This window comes from Gymnoscopelus braueri (assembly GCF_963280865.1).
Source record: "Gymnoscopelus braueri genome assembly, chromosome: 4".
NCBI lineage: Eukaryota > Metazoa > Chordata > Actinopteri > Myctophiformes > Myctophidae > Gymnoscopelus > Gymnoscopelus braueri.
Genome location: NC_137605.1, coordinates 26662432 through 26677720, shown reverse-complemented (window position 1 = coordinate 26677720; position 15289 = coordinate 26662432). Strand labels below are relative to the sequence as shown.

The 15289-nt window shown below is 41.4% G+C and overlaps 1 protein-coding gene across 5 annotated transcripts in view; it reads right to left on the bottom strand.

The window, feature by feature from the left end:
- The window catches only part of ago3a (argonaute RISC catalytic component 3a), a 53834-nt gene that overhangs the window by 17408 nt on the left and 21137 nt on the right, over window positions 1-15289 (bottom strand). Inside the window, exons 2-11 of one of the 5 annotated variants that reach the window (XM_080425488.1) lie at window positions 14832-15003; window positions 13183-13303; window positions 12549-12757; window positions 11178-11314; window positions 7294-7428; window positions 6018-6120; window positions 5128-5275; window positions 4239-4358; window positions 1798-1941; window positions 484-617 (exon numbers count right to left, since the gene is read on the bottom strand). In XM_080425488.1, the coding sequence (XP_080281614.1) occupies window positions 484-617; window positions 1798-1941; window positions 4239-4358; window positions 5128-5275; window positions 6018-6120; window positions 7294-7428; window positions 11178-11314; window positions 12549-12757; window positions 13183-13303; window positions 14832-15003 (1423 nt within the window). The remainder of the gene's footprint in view (window positions 1-483; window positions 618-1797; window positions 1942-4238; window positions 4359-5127; window positions 5276-6017; window positions 6121-7293; window positions 7429-11177; window positions 11315-12548; window positions 12758-13182; window positions 13304-14831; window positions 15004-15289) is intronic. The other 4 variants (XM_080425491.1, XM_080425490.1, XM_080425492.1 and 1 more) reach the window with 4 other exon arrangements.

Sequence of the window (15289 nt, the reverse complement as noted above, 5' to 3'; positions counted from 1 at the left end):
TGTATGACAGATAAATAGATGCAGAGAGAGATAGAGTGAGAAAGAGAGAGAGAGGCAGACGCTAATGTTATACAGCAGTGGTTCTCAAACTTTTTCATGTCAAGGATTCCCAAATTGACACTTACTAGCCCGCGGACCCACCTTTGAAAATATATGCCAAGGACCCCCATAAAAGAAGATTTTTACAGCTCTAGCAGTGATTTTCAACCATTTTGATTTCAAGGACCCCCAGTTTGACATGCATTAGGCTAGTACGGACCCCCATATAATGGAATTTCTATCTCTGGGACCCCAATTTATATTGTAAAATCAATGTTAATTTAACTCTGAGAGTGTACAAATGGAACCAAATGGACCCGTACGGTGTCCATTTGGTTCCATTTGTGCTCCCTCAAGGACCCCTGGGGGTCCCCGGACCCCACTTTGAGAACCAATGATACAGATTGCGGTTGTAAAAAAACGGGATCAGTGAGTAGTTCTCACTTGAGGATCTCTTCCCGACACTGCCTCTGCGTGGCGAAGCAGGCGATGGCCCACATCTTGATCTCCACGCCCGTGTGGAACTGTTTGCCCCTCATGTCCCACACCCCATGGCTGGGCGTGGCTACGGTGCGGTTCTGAAACAACAGCATGCCGTTGATCTGCTGCCAAGCCTCACCGGATACATGCATGACTGATATACTGTATTATGCATGATATTATATGCATACGTTCACATTCGTACCGTCCACGCACGCTCATACTATATAATGTGCTCACACAGACACGCATGCAAACACACACACACACACACACTTTTTAGCAGAATATTACACACCTTTCAGTCCTCATCAAAACATTCAAGCCCTCATTTTTATACATGCACACTCAAATATAAGACAAATGACTGATACAGATGCTACACACATACAAATCAACACTGCAGACCTAAATTTAACATGCATATTGTATGTGGATATACTAACTATTGTAACAATGTGTATATTTTGTCTTTTTTAGCCAATGCCTAAAATGTGTTTTACATGTGTATTTATTACTGAAATGCAAAGCTGGTATGATGCATGGTTTCAAAATCAGTTAAGAGTATGCACTAGAAGTACAATAGTAAAAGGTGTGTCTCCTTACACAGTGCATTTGTAACTCTCAGAGAGTACAGATGTACGTACATTTCTACACTCAGAGTTAAATGAACACTGAGGGTTTTTCTTTGTATTGTTTGTGCAAACTAGATAAGTTGAAGAAGTGAATGTTAATCCACACAGTGGATTCAGTCTCAATGAGTTGCTTCTTGATTGAGTTCCAGAAAAATAACTTGATATCAGTTCCAAGACGATTATTGGTAAATGTTTTATTTTGTCTTCTACCTCTTTTTTTTGTATACAAAGAGGTATAAAAGCAATCGAGCTGGCAAAACCGTGAAAGTTACTTGCAAAATGTAGACCCTAGCTGATAAATGAAAAAGTCAAATTTCCCACCCTGGCTGTTTTTATCCCCCAAATACATTTGAAAAAGGTTTAAGTGGACTAACAAATTAAGGCCCAAATCAAATAAATAAATAAATAAATCAAGGCTATACTTTTGAGACTCAACCACATCAATAACAATATACCAAACAGACACACAGACGGACGGACAGACGGTTGCATCAAGTCCAGACAGAAAGCAAAAGCCTGCATGTGTTAGTGTCCTCAGTGAGAGTGGAGAGAGAGAGAGGCCGCGTGGGGCCGGAGGAGGAAGAGGAGAAGCGTGTCAAACAAGACAAACAGAGAGAATGGGCGTGATTTAAAGGAAGGGTACCATAAAGTGCTCTGTGCTCACCCTGCCGCCGTATTGCAGCATGGGGGCGGGCAGCACACGGCCCGTCACGTGGGCCATCTCGTCGCGCACCTTGAACTGGAACTCCTGCACGTAGGGATCAGCCTCGTAGTTGGCACTGCGAACCTAGAGGTGATGGGGGAGAGGAGGAGGAAGGCAAAGGCAAAGTGAGGCCACAGTGTGAGTGGGAATCTGTGCATGTGTGTGCGGTGGAAAAAGTACTCAAGTTTTTTACTTAAGTAAAAGTGTGGCGACGCATTGTGAGCTTGTAGGTCGGCTAATTTCAAATGGCCGAAATGTATATAGGGCTGAAGTGGTTAATGTAAGTTTTGTAATAATAATCAAAATCTACAAAGAAACTAGTAACTAAAGTTTTCAAACAATTGTAGTGTGTCACCCTGGTCCTCCTCAGCAGGTAAAACCATATGCTATGCAATGTGTGGCAAGGCTTTAATTCCAAGCACTGCAGTTCTTGGAATGTTTTTTTGTTGGGATATTTTTTTTTCTTCCGCCCCAAAAGTATCTGTCTCTCTGGAACCTAGAGTTAGTTAGAAAACTTGGCAGACGGGCTCAAAAGTTTCATCTGCTTAACACATTTTTCTCTAATGGACTCCTTCTGTAATGATGAGTCTGATGCATATGAATGTCCATATTTGATTTTCTGCTATTTAGAATTTTGTCCAAACCGGTTTTTCACTGCTCTTCCAAATAATTTTGTCCAACCCCTCTCCAAGTTTGGTACACCTTCTCTTTCCACAGCTTTTTTATATTTGATACTATATATTCATTTTAGCTATACTTGGCTTTCAAAATCTGAACAAATGCTGTGGGGGTTGGGCCTATTTTACCAACACTGTCATAACTCACTCATGCATCATGCCATTTTAAGCAAATTGTGCAGGGATCGGCTTTGAAGTGTCATGCAAAATTGGTGTAATTTCACCAATAGATGGCGCAATAGCAACATAACTTTATCATATGTCATTGGTCAGTAAGTAGTAAGTAACAAATAACGATTCCCTTTGCATTTTTGCACAATTATCATCATCATCTTCTAAAAGTCATCTTCAGGGAGACATTTGCTGCATGTCACTCCCCAACTCTCTTGTTTCCTGTCAATCTCCACTGTGTTATCATCAAAGGCAGAAATGCCAGACAAAATAACGAAAAAAGTAATCTCAAGTCACATTGGTGTATTGTGCTTGGATCCCATTAATTGCTGCTCGCAGCTTGATCTTGTTTTTTGATCACCCATCTTCATAACATATTACACAGTATGGGGAAAAAGAGAGATAACCCATGATGTAGAAACACATTGTGAACACATGCCCGCCTGCAAGGTTTTGTGCTCATTTCATTTCTAACGCAGCTTATCTCAATGTTTTGTCCTTCACATCTCATCCACTTTCTGCAATACCATCAAGTTCAAGGAAGCACATATCTAAATGAAAACACACGCACAGTGCTGTCTCTATCGTGTTATCTTGACAGCAGGCCCAGTCTTTTCATTCCCGGGTTGGAGACGTGAGGAGAGCCTGTTTTAATAAGGTGACAATGGCCTGGATATAAGTAAACAGCACTAATCTGATGGTGGTTGGAGGCAATGTACTGTCTGTGTCAGTCCATCTCCGGACAACACACTGCAGAGACAGCGCAGTGACTTCATACACATACACATTAAATCCATTATGGCTAGGGCAATTTTCTGAGCCAGGTAACTGCTAGGGCAATTTTCTGAGCCAGGTAACTGCTGCCATCCATAATACAGCAGTGCTGGCATTTAATTGTGACAGGATGAGCAGTAAGTAACTACTGTACAAGTACAACAGTTTGACGATGTGATGTAACCACGAGTGGCGAACACCAAGAAGGACATACTGTACTGCAGTAGTATCATATACTAATGTGTTCATTTGTCATGGCTACACAGTAAAATCCTCAGTGTTCATTTAGAGTATACAAATGTACATGTGCTCATGTACAAAGGGATAAATTATCAGGAATTAATTTACTTTGTAGGGTCAACATTCAGTTGGGCATGTTAATAATGCTGCACTGCTTGAGTGTACTCCGGAAGGTGACAAGTTCTGCATACTAAATCCAGCAAGTAGTTGCATGCAACGGTTTTGCGACTAGTTGCATTGGTGTGGACTGGCCTTAACCCTAACCCTCCAAAGCATCCTACCCACCCTTACTAGTAAGAATTATTAAGTAAGACATTAATCACACTCCTTTCCATGCAGTATTTTTTGGATTATTCAAAGTTAAGCTAAAGTACAGATAAAGATTAATATAAAGTAAATCCTACTACATTTTGATATCATATTTGAGGAATACGTTTGGAGGAATTGGAGACGAGTCTATGACTACATCCATGAGGGCTAAAAGCGGGCCTCCGTCCACTTGGGGGCTCCACCACTCACCAGTCTGCTGATCTCCTCCTGCCTGTCGGGTGCAGAGCGAGCTGTGGCTTTGATCATAGTGGAGGTCTGATTATCAGTCAGCTTCTTGATGCACCGCTGACCTGCTACAATGTTACACACCTGCAGGGAGACAATGGCAACATCTTCAAAGAAGTAATAACTATTTATAACGCATTAAAATGCAACATATAATCTTGACTATGTGTATATGTAAGCCTATATTAATTAGTTTCGACTGTTTTTAGCACTGCCCTGCTTCATGTTCATACCGTTATGCACATTAACATCTTGGGAACCACCCAGTACAAAGCATACAGTAGCACAGATGTTACTCTACACATCATGGGTCTTCAACAGGGGGGCCACAGAGTTACTTAAGGGGGGCCACAAAATCTTTGTGTAATAGGATACGTTTTTATTTCAATTTCTACATGAACCACTTGAAGCCTAGCATATGTATTCCGGGGGGAACATTCACTGAAAATAGCCAATCTACAAGCTCACAACGGGTCGCAGCACGAAGCATTGTGAGCTTGTAGGCTATTTTCGTCAAGGAGGTTTGGTGTAGAGGGGAAAAAGAGCAGACCAAGTACAAAGCCAAATGTCAAGTTTATTAAGTAAACTGCAAATTAACATGAATGCAACATTCATAGAAAAGATCATGTGTAAAAAACAAAAAAAACATCAGTATCATGTCAGTATCATGTCACTATGAACTTGAAGCTATCAATGAAAAAGTTGAATGTGCAACACAATTTCATACAGTATGTAGTGGGGGTCCCTGCTTCATCTGTCTCTCAGCTAAGGGGTCCTTGACCTGAAAAGAAAAACCGTTGAAGACCCCTGCTCTACATGGATTGGACAGTTTGAGGTCATTGTTTTTCCTCACCTCCAGGGGCAGGTAGGTGTGCTTCTGTTCCTGTCCCACCTGTAGACATGGCAGGTGGGGGTATTTCAGCTGCAAGTTGTACTTCTCCTTGAAGTACTGAGCTACAGTGCGCTCTACTGTCTGACCATTCTCCAACTGCAGGGGGAACCTGTCCACAACAGAACAGAACAGAACATATTATTTAAAAATAAAACAGTGAATTAACTGTTCAGCTCATCCACCTAATTTTGTTTAAATGCTGTATATCATAGATGGCACAGACTCTTTACTGCCGTCTGTTAAGAGTATAGAGCGGAGCCTTACAAACGACATGATAGGGGAATGCATGTTTAGCTGGGACATTTGCATTTAGACCCTATGGGTACATGAAAATGAAAACGAAACAAACACTAGGCTATCATTCACAATATAACTGTTTATATACAGTCTCAACGGCCCAACCAATATGGTAAACAGACATATGATTTATTGTGATTTTATCAGAACCACCGGTTTAGCTGTCGAGATGGCCGCGTGGTGATTAAATAGTCTGCAATGAATAAATAAATAAAAATCATAATGGTGTCAAATTAGCCCTGCCTAAAATATGACACAGCAAAGAGACAAGCAGTTGCATGCAATAATTACCCATGATTTATACTTGGTTGCTCACGGTGCTAAGTAAGTTAACTTCACTAAAAGGATGACTAATGCCTGTTTTCTGGTTTGGCAATCGCATGAGTCAGCCATTATGTGGTTTTGTTGGTGAATTGGTGATCAGACCCCGTCCCACTCAAGTCACCACACACACACGCTCACACGCGCTCTCGCACACACACACACACACACACACACACACACACACACACACACAGAGCATCCTCCTCTGGCCCCTTCCCCCGCTGACTCACGTCTGATGGCTGGCTGGCCGGCGGGTCACGTTGCACACACGGTACTTCCTCCGCATGGTTCCACAGTGCGTCACCTCCACCTTCAGACCTAGTGAGTAAGAGACTGGGTTGGAGTAATGTGGGAGGCTGAGCATGAGCCACATGTTCACAGTACACAAACGCACATATGCGCCTTCATAAGCATATATAGACACTAGGGCTGTCAGTTCTCCTCTATAATCCCATTCGAATTTCAATGCTTTATTATTTTTAATATTCGAATATTTTCGAATATGTTATATAATATATAATGATATAAAATTATGCATTTTTTATGTAAATTGTGTAAATTTAATTATGTAAATTTAGTACAATAATAAACATATACGTGCACACATACAAATGCTCTAATAACAGGCTAAACAAAATAGTGAAACCAACTATATTAGTTTATAGTTATGGTTATGGCTTTAACTCTTTCAGTGCCAAGAGTATTTTCATAAAGTACTCCCAAACTGCCAGGAATTTGCGTTTTTTTAAATTTTGTAATTTTGTAATTTTTCATTCAAATAAATGATCTGATTGGGGTTTTAAACCCATAATACAGTTCTACCAGTAGAGAGCAACAAATCGACACATTGATGATCTCGCTGGCTCACTCGCCCCCTCCCAAACAGGCTCACGTCATATCCGGTCAGAACCGGATGTTGACATTTTCGATAATGTTGATCGGGCTAAATTACGATGCGATACACGACTACGATGACTGATCGTCACCCAGACCAAAGAGAGTAGACGTGGACCTCTCCGTTCGCTTTTTATACCGTGTGAAAAACCGTGACTTTCCCTATTCTGGCCGAAAATCACCGGAGAAAAACAACGTGACCCGGAAATGTTTTTTTTTTTTTTACATCCGGCTCCGGGTGAGTCTGATGTAGTCAGGAAGCGAAAGTGATCATGAAAAATATACAGAATAGCGCGACCACAGTCAAAAGTAAAAACTCGGGATTTCTCGTGCTGGCACTGAGGGTACTCGGGAAAAACTCGGGATATGTCGGGGCGTGGCACTGAGAGAGTTAATATATATATTTTTTTTATTAAATATATTTTTCTATATTCGAATGGCAATTTTAGCATTCGAATATTATAATTTTTTTCCACATTCGAATTATTTTCGAATAGTGAAATTCGTTCTGACAGCCCTAATACACACACACACACACACAAACACACACGTGCCATCATCACGCCAATGTGAACGATCAGCATGGCAGTGTTTTTCATACATTTCTCTCACCCTTTATTTCTTTGGTGAATTTGACCCGGTGTGAGTCTGTAAGGGGGCGAGGCTGCTCATCTATGTTGTGGATGTCCAGTACTTCACACATGAACTGGATCACTGGCTGGGCTTTATAGAAGGCGGTGGCAGATACTGCAGACCAGAAGATAAAAGACAACGGTCATCGACAACATCGAGTTTGATCAAGCTTTAATACAACAGTTCTACTCTAAACAACTATTTATCAAGTAATGGGATACAACCACTTATGATCCACCAACAGTTTCTTCAGCACTCCATCAACAACATAAGCAACAAATAAACAGTTAGCCCCAAATGTTAGCTAATCACCAGCTAGCAAGCAGAATAACACATAATGAATTAAACACAAAGCGTTGACCAACTCTTTTAGCATGACGAGATTCAACAAATTTGTATTTTAGCTTATAATGTTTGTCTGAGGCCACGCAAACTAATTGGTTCAGATTCTAGGAAGTCGGGCATCTCCAGTGGCCGGACATACGGCTCTGCTTGGTATTCATGCAGGAGAGAGCAAACATGGATCCAATGCTTCGTATTCATATAACATCGTATTCATAACATCATACATACGTTCAAAATGGCAATTTGCCAAGCAACAAATTCTGAAATTCTCCACTCAATAAAGTTACACAGATCCTCTCAAGTGTTCCATGAATATCAAATGAAGACAGACACAGGAATTGATTTGGTAAGCAAGCACGAATGTGCCCTGTAGCTATAATGCTATTGTTATTTAGGTACAGACAGACAGACAGACAGACAGACAGACAGACAGACAGAGAGATGCTGTTAATAACTACTAATCTACCAATCTGTGACAGCATGTGTGATGACAGTGCTCTCACACACCTACACACACTGCTAGCCTGTTTCAAAAGGTCTCACTACCATCAGGAAGCGATATCGCTCATAATTATTTCCTCGCCCACGTTTCGCGTTTTGTTTTGACAACCATTTGTTGATCTCTATGAGTCAGAGATGTAAACTTAAACTCCCAAAGGTCTCACGCCTCCCTAATCAAAGCCTTTTTTTCTACATCCTCTTTTGATTATCAGTGACACCGCTTGCGGATGATGGCATGCACAGGTGTGCAATGAAACGCAAATAGTTTCGTCGTTGGCTCCCAGTCGGGGGCCTTCTCATGAGACCAGTTTCATTGCTTGAGCACACACTGGCAAATTGAGGATGGGTTAGGAATAATTTGTAGATGTTCAGACACTTTTGGGCCTCTTGGTTAATGTTTGAATTGGGGTGGGGGGAGACCAACGGATTTCATGGTACAGTGATGGCGGGAAAACGAGACACAGAGAAAAAGAGACGGACTAAAACAGAAACAGCACTCAAGAGTATAAAACAAAAGCAAAAGAACGCTCCCCAACAGCGTCGCTGCCCTGCTAACCTTGGCACCACCCACCAGTCTCACACACGCTGCCCTCTGTCTCCATAGCAACCGCCTAGGCAGTTCCTATACAGCCAGTAGCCCACCTTCCTCCATGTTCCTCTAACTAACACATACATACATACAAACAATCACTTTCCTACACTCTCTGTGGACTTGCTTTCCAACAACCACCTGCACAGAACAGAAGGCAAGGCACATTCTCTAACATGTTTTCACCACTAATGTCACTAATGGTGATGGTTGACGGTGTCAACAAACACCAACAAACAGAATTTAATTGTACGGTTATTTCTTAAAGGTTAGTTATTTATTTGTTAATTAAAGGATCTTCTTTGCATATTTAATGTGCCAATTAACACTGGTACCCAAGCACCATCAGGATATGACCCACCCCTTACTTCATCAGATGACACAGTTCATCTCCCTACAAACACCAACTCGTGATTGGGCAGTGATAAAAAGCAGTCCACATAATAGGCACATTTCTGAAAAAACTAAACTATTTTCAACTTTAAAAAGCGCTCCGTTCCGCCACAAAAGGCGCTCTGATCAGCGCCTTCTAAAAGCAGCCGGTATGTGGTCGCATTCTGGTCATTTCGCATAGGGTTTTATGTAAAAAGGCGGTGCGCCTATTGTTTGTTTAAAGGACCATAGTCTGAACACCACCCGATGTATCCAATATCTGATTCTTAATGTCTGTTTCTAATGTCTGTCTCTTCCAGCTATACTGTCTCTACTGTGTCCAATATCTGTCTCTTCTATCCATGTTTCTAATGGGTCTAATGTCTCTTCCACATTTACTGTCTCCACTGCCTCCGATGTCTCACTGGTCATTTCAAGTGTCATATCCTCTTCTACCTCCTGGCTCCCAAGCTGTGAAATGACCTCAGTCAGGCCTGCAGACTCAATCCCACTTTTCTTCCACAGTCTGAAAAGTCACCTCTTCAGACTCTACTTATTCCTTACATCACTTCTTGTCACCGAATTTTGATTAATGCTAATTAAACTATGCAATTTTGTTGGTAACTTGTTCACATGTATGTTATTTAGATAGGTTTGAGGTTTGATGTTTACCTGGTATCTTAAAGGGATATTTCACTTTCAAAAAAACTTTGGGTCATTTTATCGTCTACTCAGGCTTTTGTGAGCACCCCAGACCGTTTTTAAGTTGCTTGATTCAGTATTTAGATATTTGATATTCATTTTATCAGACACGCCCCCTTCCTATACAAACCCATTATAACTTCAAACTCAATTTTTTACATGTTATATTTATCAAAAACACCCGACCTGGTGACTCACCCTGCCCTCCTAATACGCGAGGGGGCCGTGTTTTTTTGATAACTTTTTTCATTTATTTTTTTTATTATTTTTGGAAAAAAATTAAATACAATAAAAAAAATAAAAAATAAAGTGAAAAAAGGTATAAAAAAAACACGGCCCCCTCGTGTATTAGGAGGGCGGGGTGAGTCACCAGAACCAAGGACGGGTGTTTTTGATAAATTCAACATGGTTAAAATGGAGTTTGAAGTTATAATGGGTTTGTATAGGAAGGGGGCGTGTCTGATAAAATGAATATCAAATATCTAAATAGTGAATCAAGCAACTTAAAAACGGTCTGGGGTGCTCACAAAAGCCTGAGTAGATGATAAAATGACCCAAAGTTTTTTTGAAAGTGAAATATCCCTTTAATTACTTTGACGCACTTGATTGTTTTCTATGCACAACAGTATATTTACTTGACCATTCAACCTGCCATTTGTTGACTAGGGTTCATGCCTTTTACTTATGATCTTGAAAAGTGAAAACAAAAAGTTAACTGATTAAAGAAATTACTGTTCAACCATTACTGATCATCTTCAAATGAATTGAGGTAAACGTGATACATATATTTTCACTGTTTTACAGAATTACAAGATTCTGGATGGGCAGCTTAATTGGACTGTTAACAATGACAATTATAACTAGATCTCTTTAATCGTCATTCTGTTTGAATACTTTGTAGCCAAGATTCTGATTGGAAAGCTGTGTAACGGCCATTTTAATTGGACAACTTTGTAACAGTGATTCTAATTGGACAGCAATTTTGTTGGAATGGTTTGTGTTCTATTATGGTATTGTGATTTTTTTCTTATCAGACCTTTAGTGCCGAATTGTTGAAAACATTAAACTTCTCTTCTACAGTAAATACTGAAAAGGTAGTGTCCTACCCACTTGTTTGAAAAAATCAACATCCTCACTTAATTGTCACGACTGGCGTAATACAGTTATGGTCCATTCAAGCACACCAGCTTAGCTAGCATATCTTTACACATATGAATGAAAACTTTGGAGACACTAACTGTGACATTTGTTCAAATCTAATTGCCTGCTTTCCCTCTTCTTTCCACATGACCAATGCATCCAGTTTTTATTCAACACAGCGCTGGGGACAGGACAGGACAAGTCTGATCCTCACCATCAATGTTGAGCATCATCTTCCACATGGCCGGCCGCACAGACTGGTGGAAGCCAAACCACACCTCCCTGCCACCGCCCAGGGGATGGTCATAGCCCTCTGGAGCAGAGAAGAAGGATCGACCCACTGGAGTGTACCTGAGTGGAGAGAGACGAAAGGGATAGGGGGGACAGATGGGTGGAGGAGAGGGTGAAATAGATTGAAAAAGGAAAGGGCATTGGGGGAAGAAAAGAGGTCAAAACAAGAGCGAAGATGATCAGCAATAAATGTATAGTATGAAGGATCATGGGATGAGGGGGCAGGAAATGGGGAATTAGTATTAGTTGACACAACCTGAATTGATAATGTGGGTCAATGGCAGTTTGTAGAGTGTCACATCTAGCCGCAGTTCAATACATCCTGGAAACGCCTCAATGAAATGAGACGGTGGCGACGTCGCTCGCCTGGCTTTATCGACATCTTATCGCTCGGTACAGGAGCCACATTAATAATGGTGCATACGACCATGGGCCTCTCCGTGTGAATCCCGGGCCGGACAATCTATCATGATGCCAATGCACCCTGGCCCTCTAGGCACATGGCAAATAAGAGTCAAATGAAATCTGTCGATAATGCCCACTTTTTAATAATGGCACAACAGATTTTCATTAAAAGGGCCTCTGATATTGGCTCGGACTCTGGCGGTGATATTGTGGGGTTCAGGTACAGCATGCAATGGGATCATATTTAAGACACATTTGATTTCCACAGGGATTGCAGTATTGATATTTGGTGTGGGTCGTACGAAAAAACAAATCTTGCCCTTGGTATCAGAAAGATCAAAGCACACACAGTGTGTGTTAAACTACTGGCTTCTATTCCCACGTCTGTAGTATTAACGGCTGTTGACAAGAGGCGGGTCAGAATAACATACAAATAAATACACACTACACAGACAGTACTGTATTTCCCCTTATGTGCATATTAGGACAGTAGGCCTACATGTAGGAAGTGAGGGGTGACTGATCAAAATGGCCAAGATGGTGTTCCGGAAACAGTAAATCTTCGTCATGTTTCAGGGTTTCTACCTGGCAAGCTGGGCTCCACTTCCAACACATTTCAAAATGTTGCTGTCGGGTGGAAAGTTTAACCTTGTATGTCCAAAACCGTTCCTTATAATAAAAATAGCAGATCTACTGAACAAGCTACGCGTCACATTGTGAGCTTGTAGATCAGCTATTTTCACTACTTTTGTATGACACTCTAGTATGATTTTTTTTTTTTTTTTAACACAGTGAACATCATTCAAAGATGACAATGACAGTCAAAAAATAACTCTGAGAGCTACTGTATTTGCAGCATAAAAGCTCTGCAGGGACATCAGTGACTCACTTCATGGAGGGTAGGTGTCGTAACACCACGTCCACAGCATGCACAGGGTTGGTGCTGATTGGCTTGTCCAGCTCCAGGGGCTCAGGCATGCTGCGGCCGGTCAGCACCTCGTGCAGCATGTGCCAGCTGACCAGAGACACAAACTTGATGCTGACTTTAAAGGGCCTATCCTTCCCGCCCTCACCTGGAAGAGTAACATCCAGGTCCACCTGAAGGGGGAGAGGACAAAAGTTGGTGACATGCCAAAGATGGTACAAGCGTCATATTATGTAATGTGTGTGTATGCAAGTATGTGATATTTGATATTTCCCTGGAACTAAACATTTTGAGATGGGGGTCCGCAGCCAAATACATAATCTAAAAAATGTTTTCTAAATCCTAACAGTATGTTGCTATATCAGTGGTGCTCCAACTTTTCCATGTCAAGGACCCCCAAAATGATACGTATTTGGCCTGCGAACCCCTATCTCAAAATATGTTCTTCCAGGGACCCCCAGAAGCACAGATCGGAGTTAAAAAATGTTAGCTTTAAGAATATATATTCAAAGATTTGCGCAAATATTCCTCGATTTTTCCAAAGAGGTTTCGGGTGTTGGCAGTAGAAACAACAAGTGTGTGTGTGTTGCCTCCTCACCCCGGCGGTAGCCACGGGCAGTGGGTTGGCTGTGTACAGACTCCTCTTCCCATCGTAGACTGGCCTGCGATCCCCGAAGATGGTCACCTTGAAGTGCTGCACCATGGAGTCCACCACCTCCCTGTACAGCGGTCGAGCAAAACCCTTCATTTACAGTTCAATGTAACGTCTAAACCAGTGCTTCTCAAACTTTTTCATGTCAAGGACCCCCAAATTGATATGTATTTGGCCGCGGACCCCCATCTGAAAACGCTTTGTGCCAGAGACCCCCAGAAGAGAATAAAATCTGAATTATTCAACATTTTCCAAAAATAGAAGATGTACAAGCTGCAAGCTTATATATCTGCTATTTTTTAATAGCCAACGTATAAGTTGGCTATTCAAAATCTTACTGGGGACCCCCTCAAGGACCCCTGGGGGTCCCCGGACCCCACTCTGAGAACCAATGGTCTAAACCAGGGGGCCTTCAACGTTTTTCAGCCCAAGCTGAGAGAGAGATGGAGCAGGGACCCCCACTATATAGTGTATAAAATTGTGTTGCAGATTAAACTTTTAAATAGCTTTCATAGATAGTTTCATGGACTTGTTGGACAGCACAGTCATGTTGGATTCACGTTAATGTGTATTTTCAGACATTTAACCACTTAAACCGTCAATACTTAGTAAATTTGACCTTTCACTCTTTACTCTTTTAGTCTGCTCTTTTTTCCCCTCTACACCAAACGTCTTTGAGATCGGCTATTTTTGGCTAATGTTCCCCTCAGAATAGGAATGCTAGGGTAAAAAAGAATTATCCTATCACTAAAAAGATTAGGCGGCCCCCCAGTAGTAACTCTGAGGACGCCCTAGGGGTCCCGGACCCCCTGTTGAGGACCCCTGGTCTAAACCGTGAGTATAATTCATCACGTACTGAAGAGTTTAACAAAGTGCACCCGTTGTGCAAAATCTCAGGTCACATTTAAGTATTCTATTTTTTTAAGGTTTATTTGGTTCCTTATAGGCAAACGCAATTTTCCTCCGCCCTGCTAAATCTCTTCAGCATGGTCATTAACCGGAAAATAAGGCTATTACTCCTAAGAACTATGTTTTTTGAAGACAGTAGTGATATCTCACAATACAAAACCCCAAATATAACGGCCAAGATGAAGATACGATAGAGATGCTATTAGCTTAGAATTATTTGTGCAACAACAACATAGAAGGAATGGTGATCAAATAAATATAATAATGAAAACAGTAAGATGAGAACTAAATTAAATTAGCCACCTGTCCAGGTGAGTAAGAGGTTTATAAAAGTCCTCTCACAGCAAACAGCAAAAAATAAAGCAAGAAGCAACAACAGAATCAAGAATCTAGATGTAGATGAAGCAAGCACAGACACACTGTTACGCCATGTGTAAAGTGAACACACTAACACCACACCATGTGTAAAGTGAACACATTAACACTACACCATGTGTAAAGTGGACACACTGTAACACTATACTAGGAATGTGTAAAAGTGTACTATAAATTCTATTAATAAAGATTATTCTACACATATTTTTTTTAAATATGTATTTAATATTAAATGTTTATCCTAAAAACGATTATTGGATTATTCTGACCCATCGCTACACTATACCATGTGTAAAGTGGGCACACTGTACCTGTTGACTCGTCGTGGGCACTTCTCCGGTTTGATGTCCACCTCATAGAGGTAGACATCCATCTTGGGGATGTCCACCTGGAAGCAGTTGGCCAGCAGCTTGATGGGCTTCCCCATGGTGCCATAGCCAGGCCGTCGGGGCACGGTGAACAGGGACTGGGCCCCAACGGCTTCTGGGAGTAGAGAAAGGGAGGTGTGGAGGGGGGGGGGGGGGAGAGAAAAAGAATGAGGAGATAATAGCAAGACAGAAGAGAATAATGTTATTGCCAGGTCTGATCTATCTTTGCCACTTAAGCATAAAATCCTGTTAACCATAGTTCACTTAACCAAATCAATCCGGGAACACATCTGTGTCATTTTAGATTTTAGCTATAACCATTATTTCATACTTTCCGCGCTATGAGCTTGTATATCTGCTATTTTTTTTTTACTGATTCACTGCCAATCACGTAGATCTAC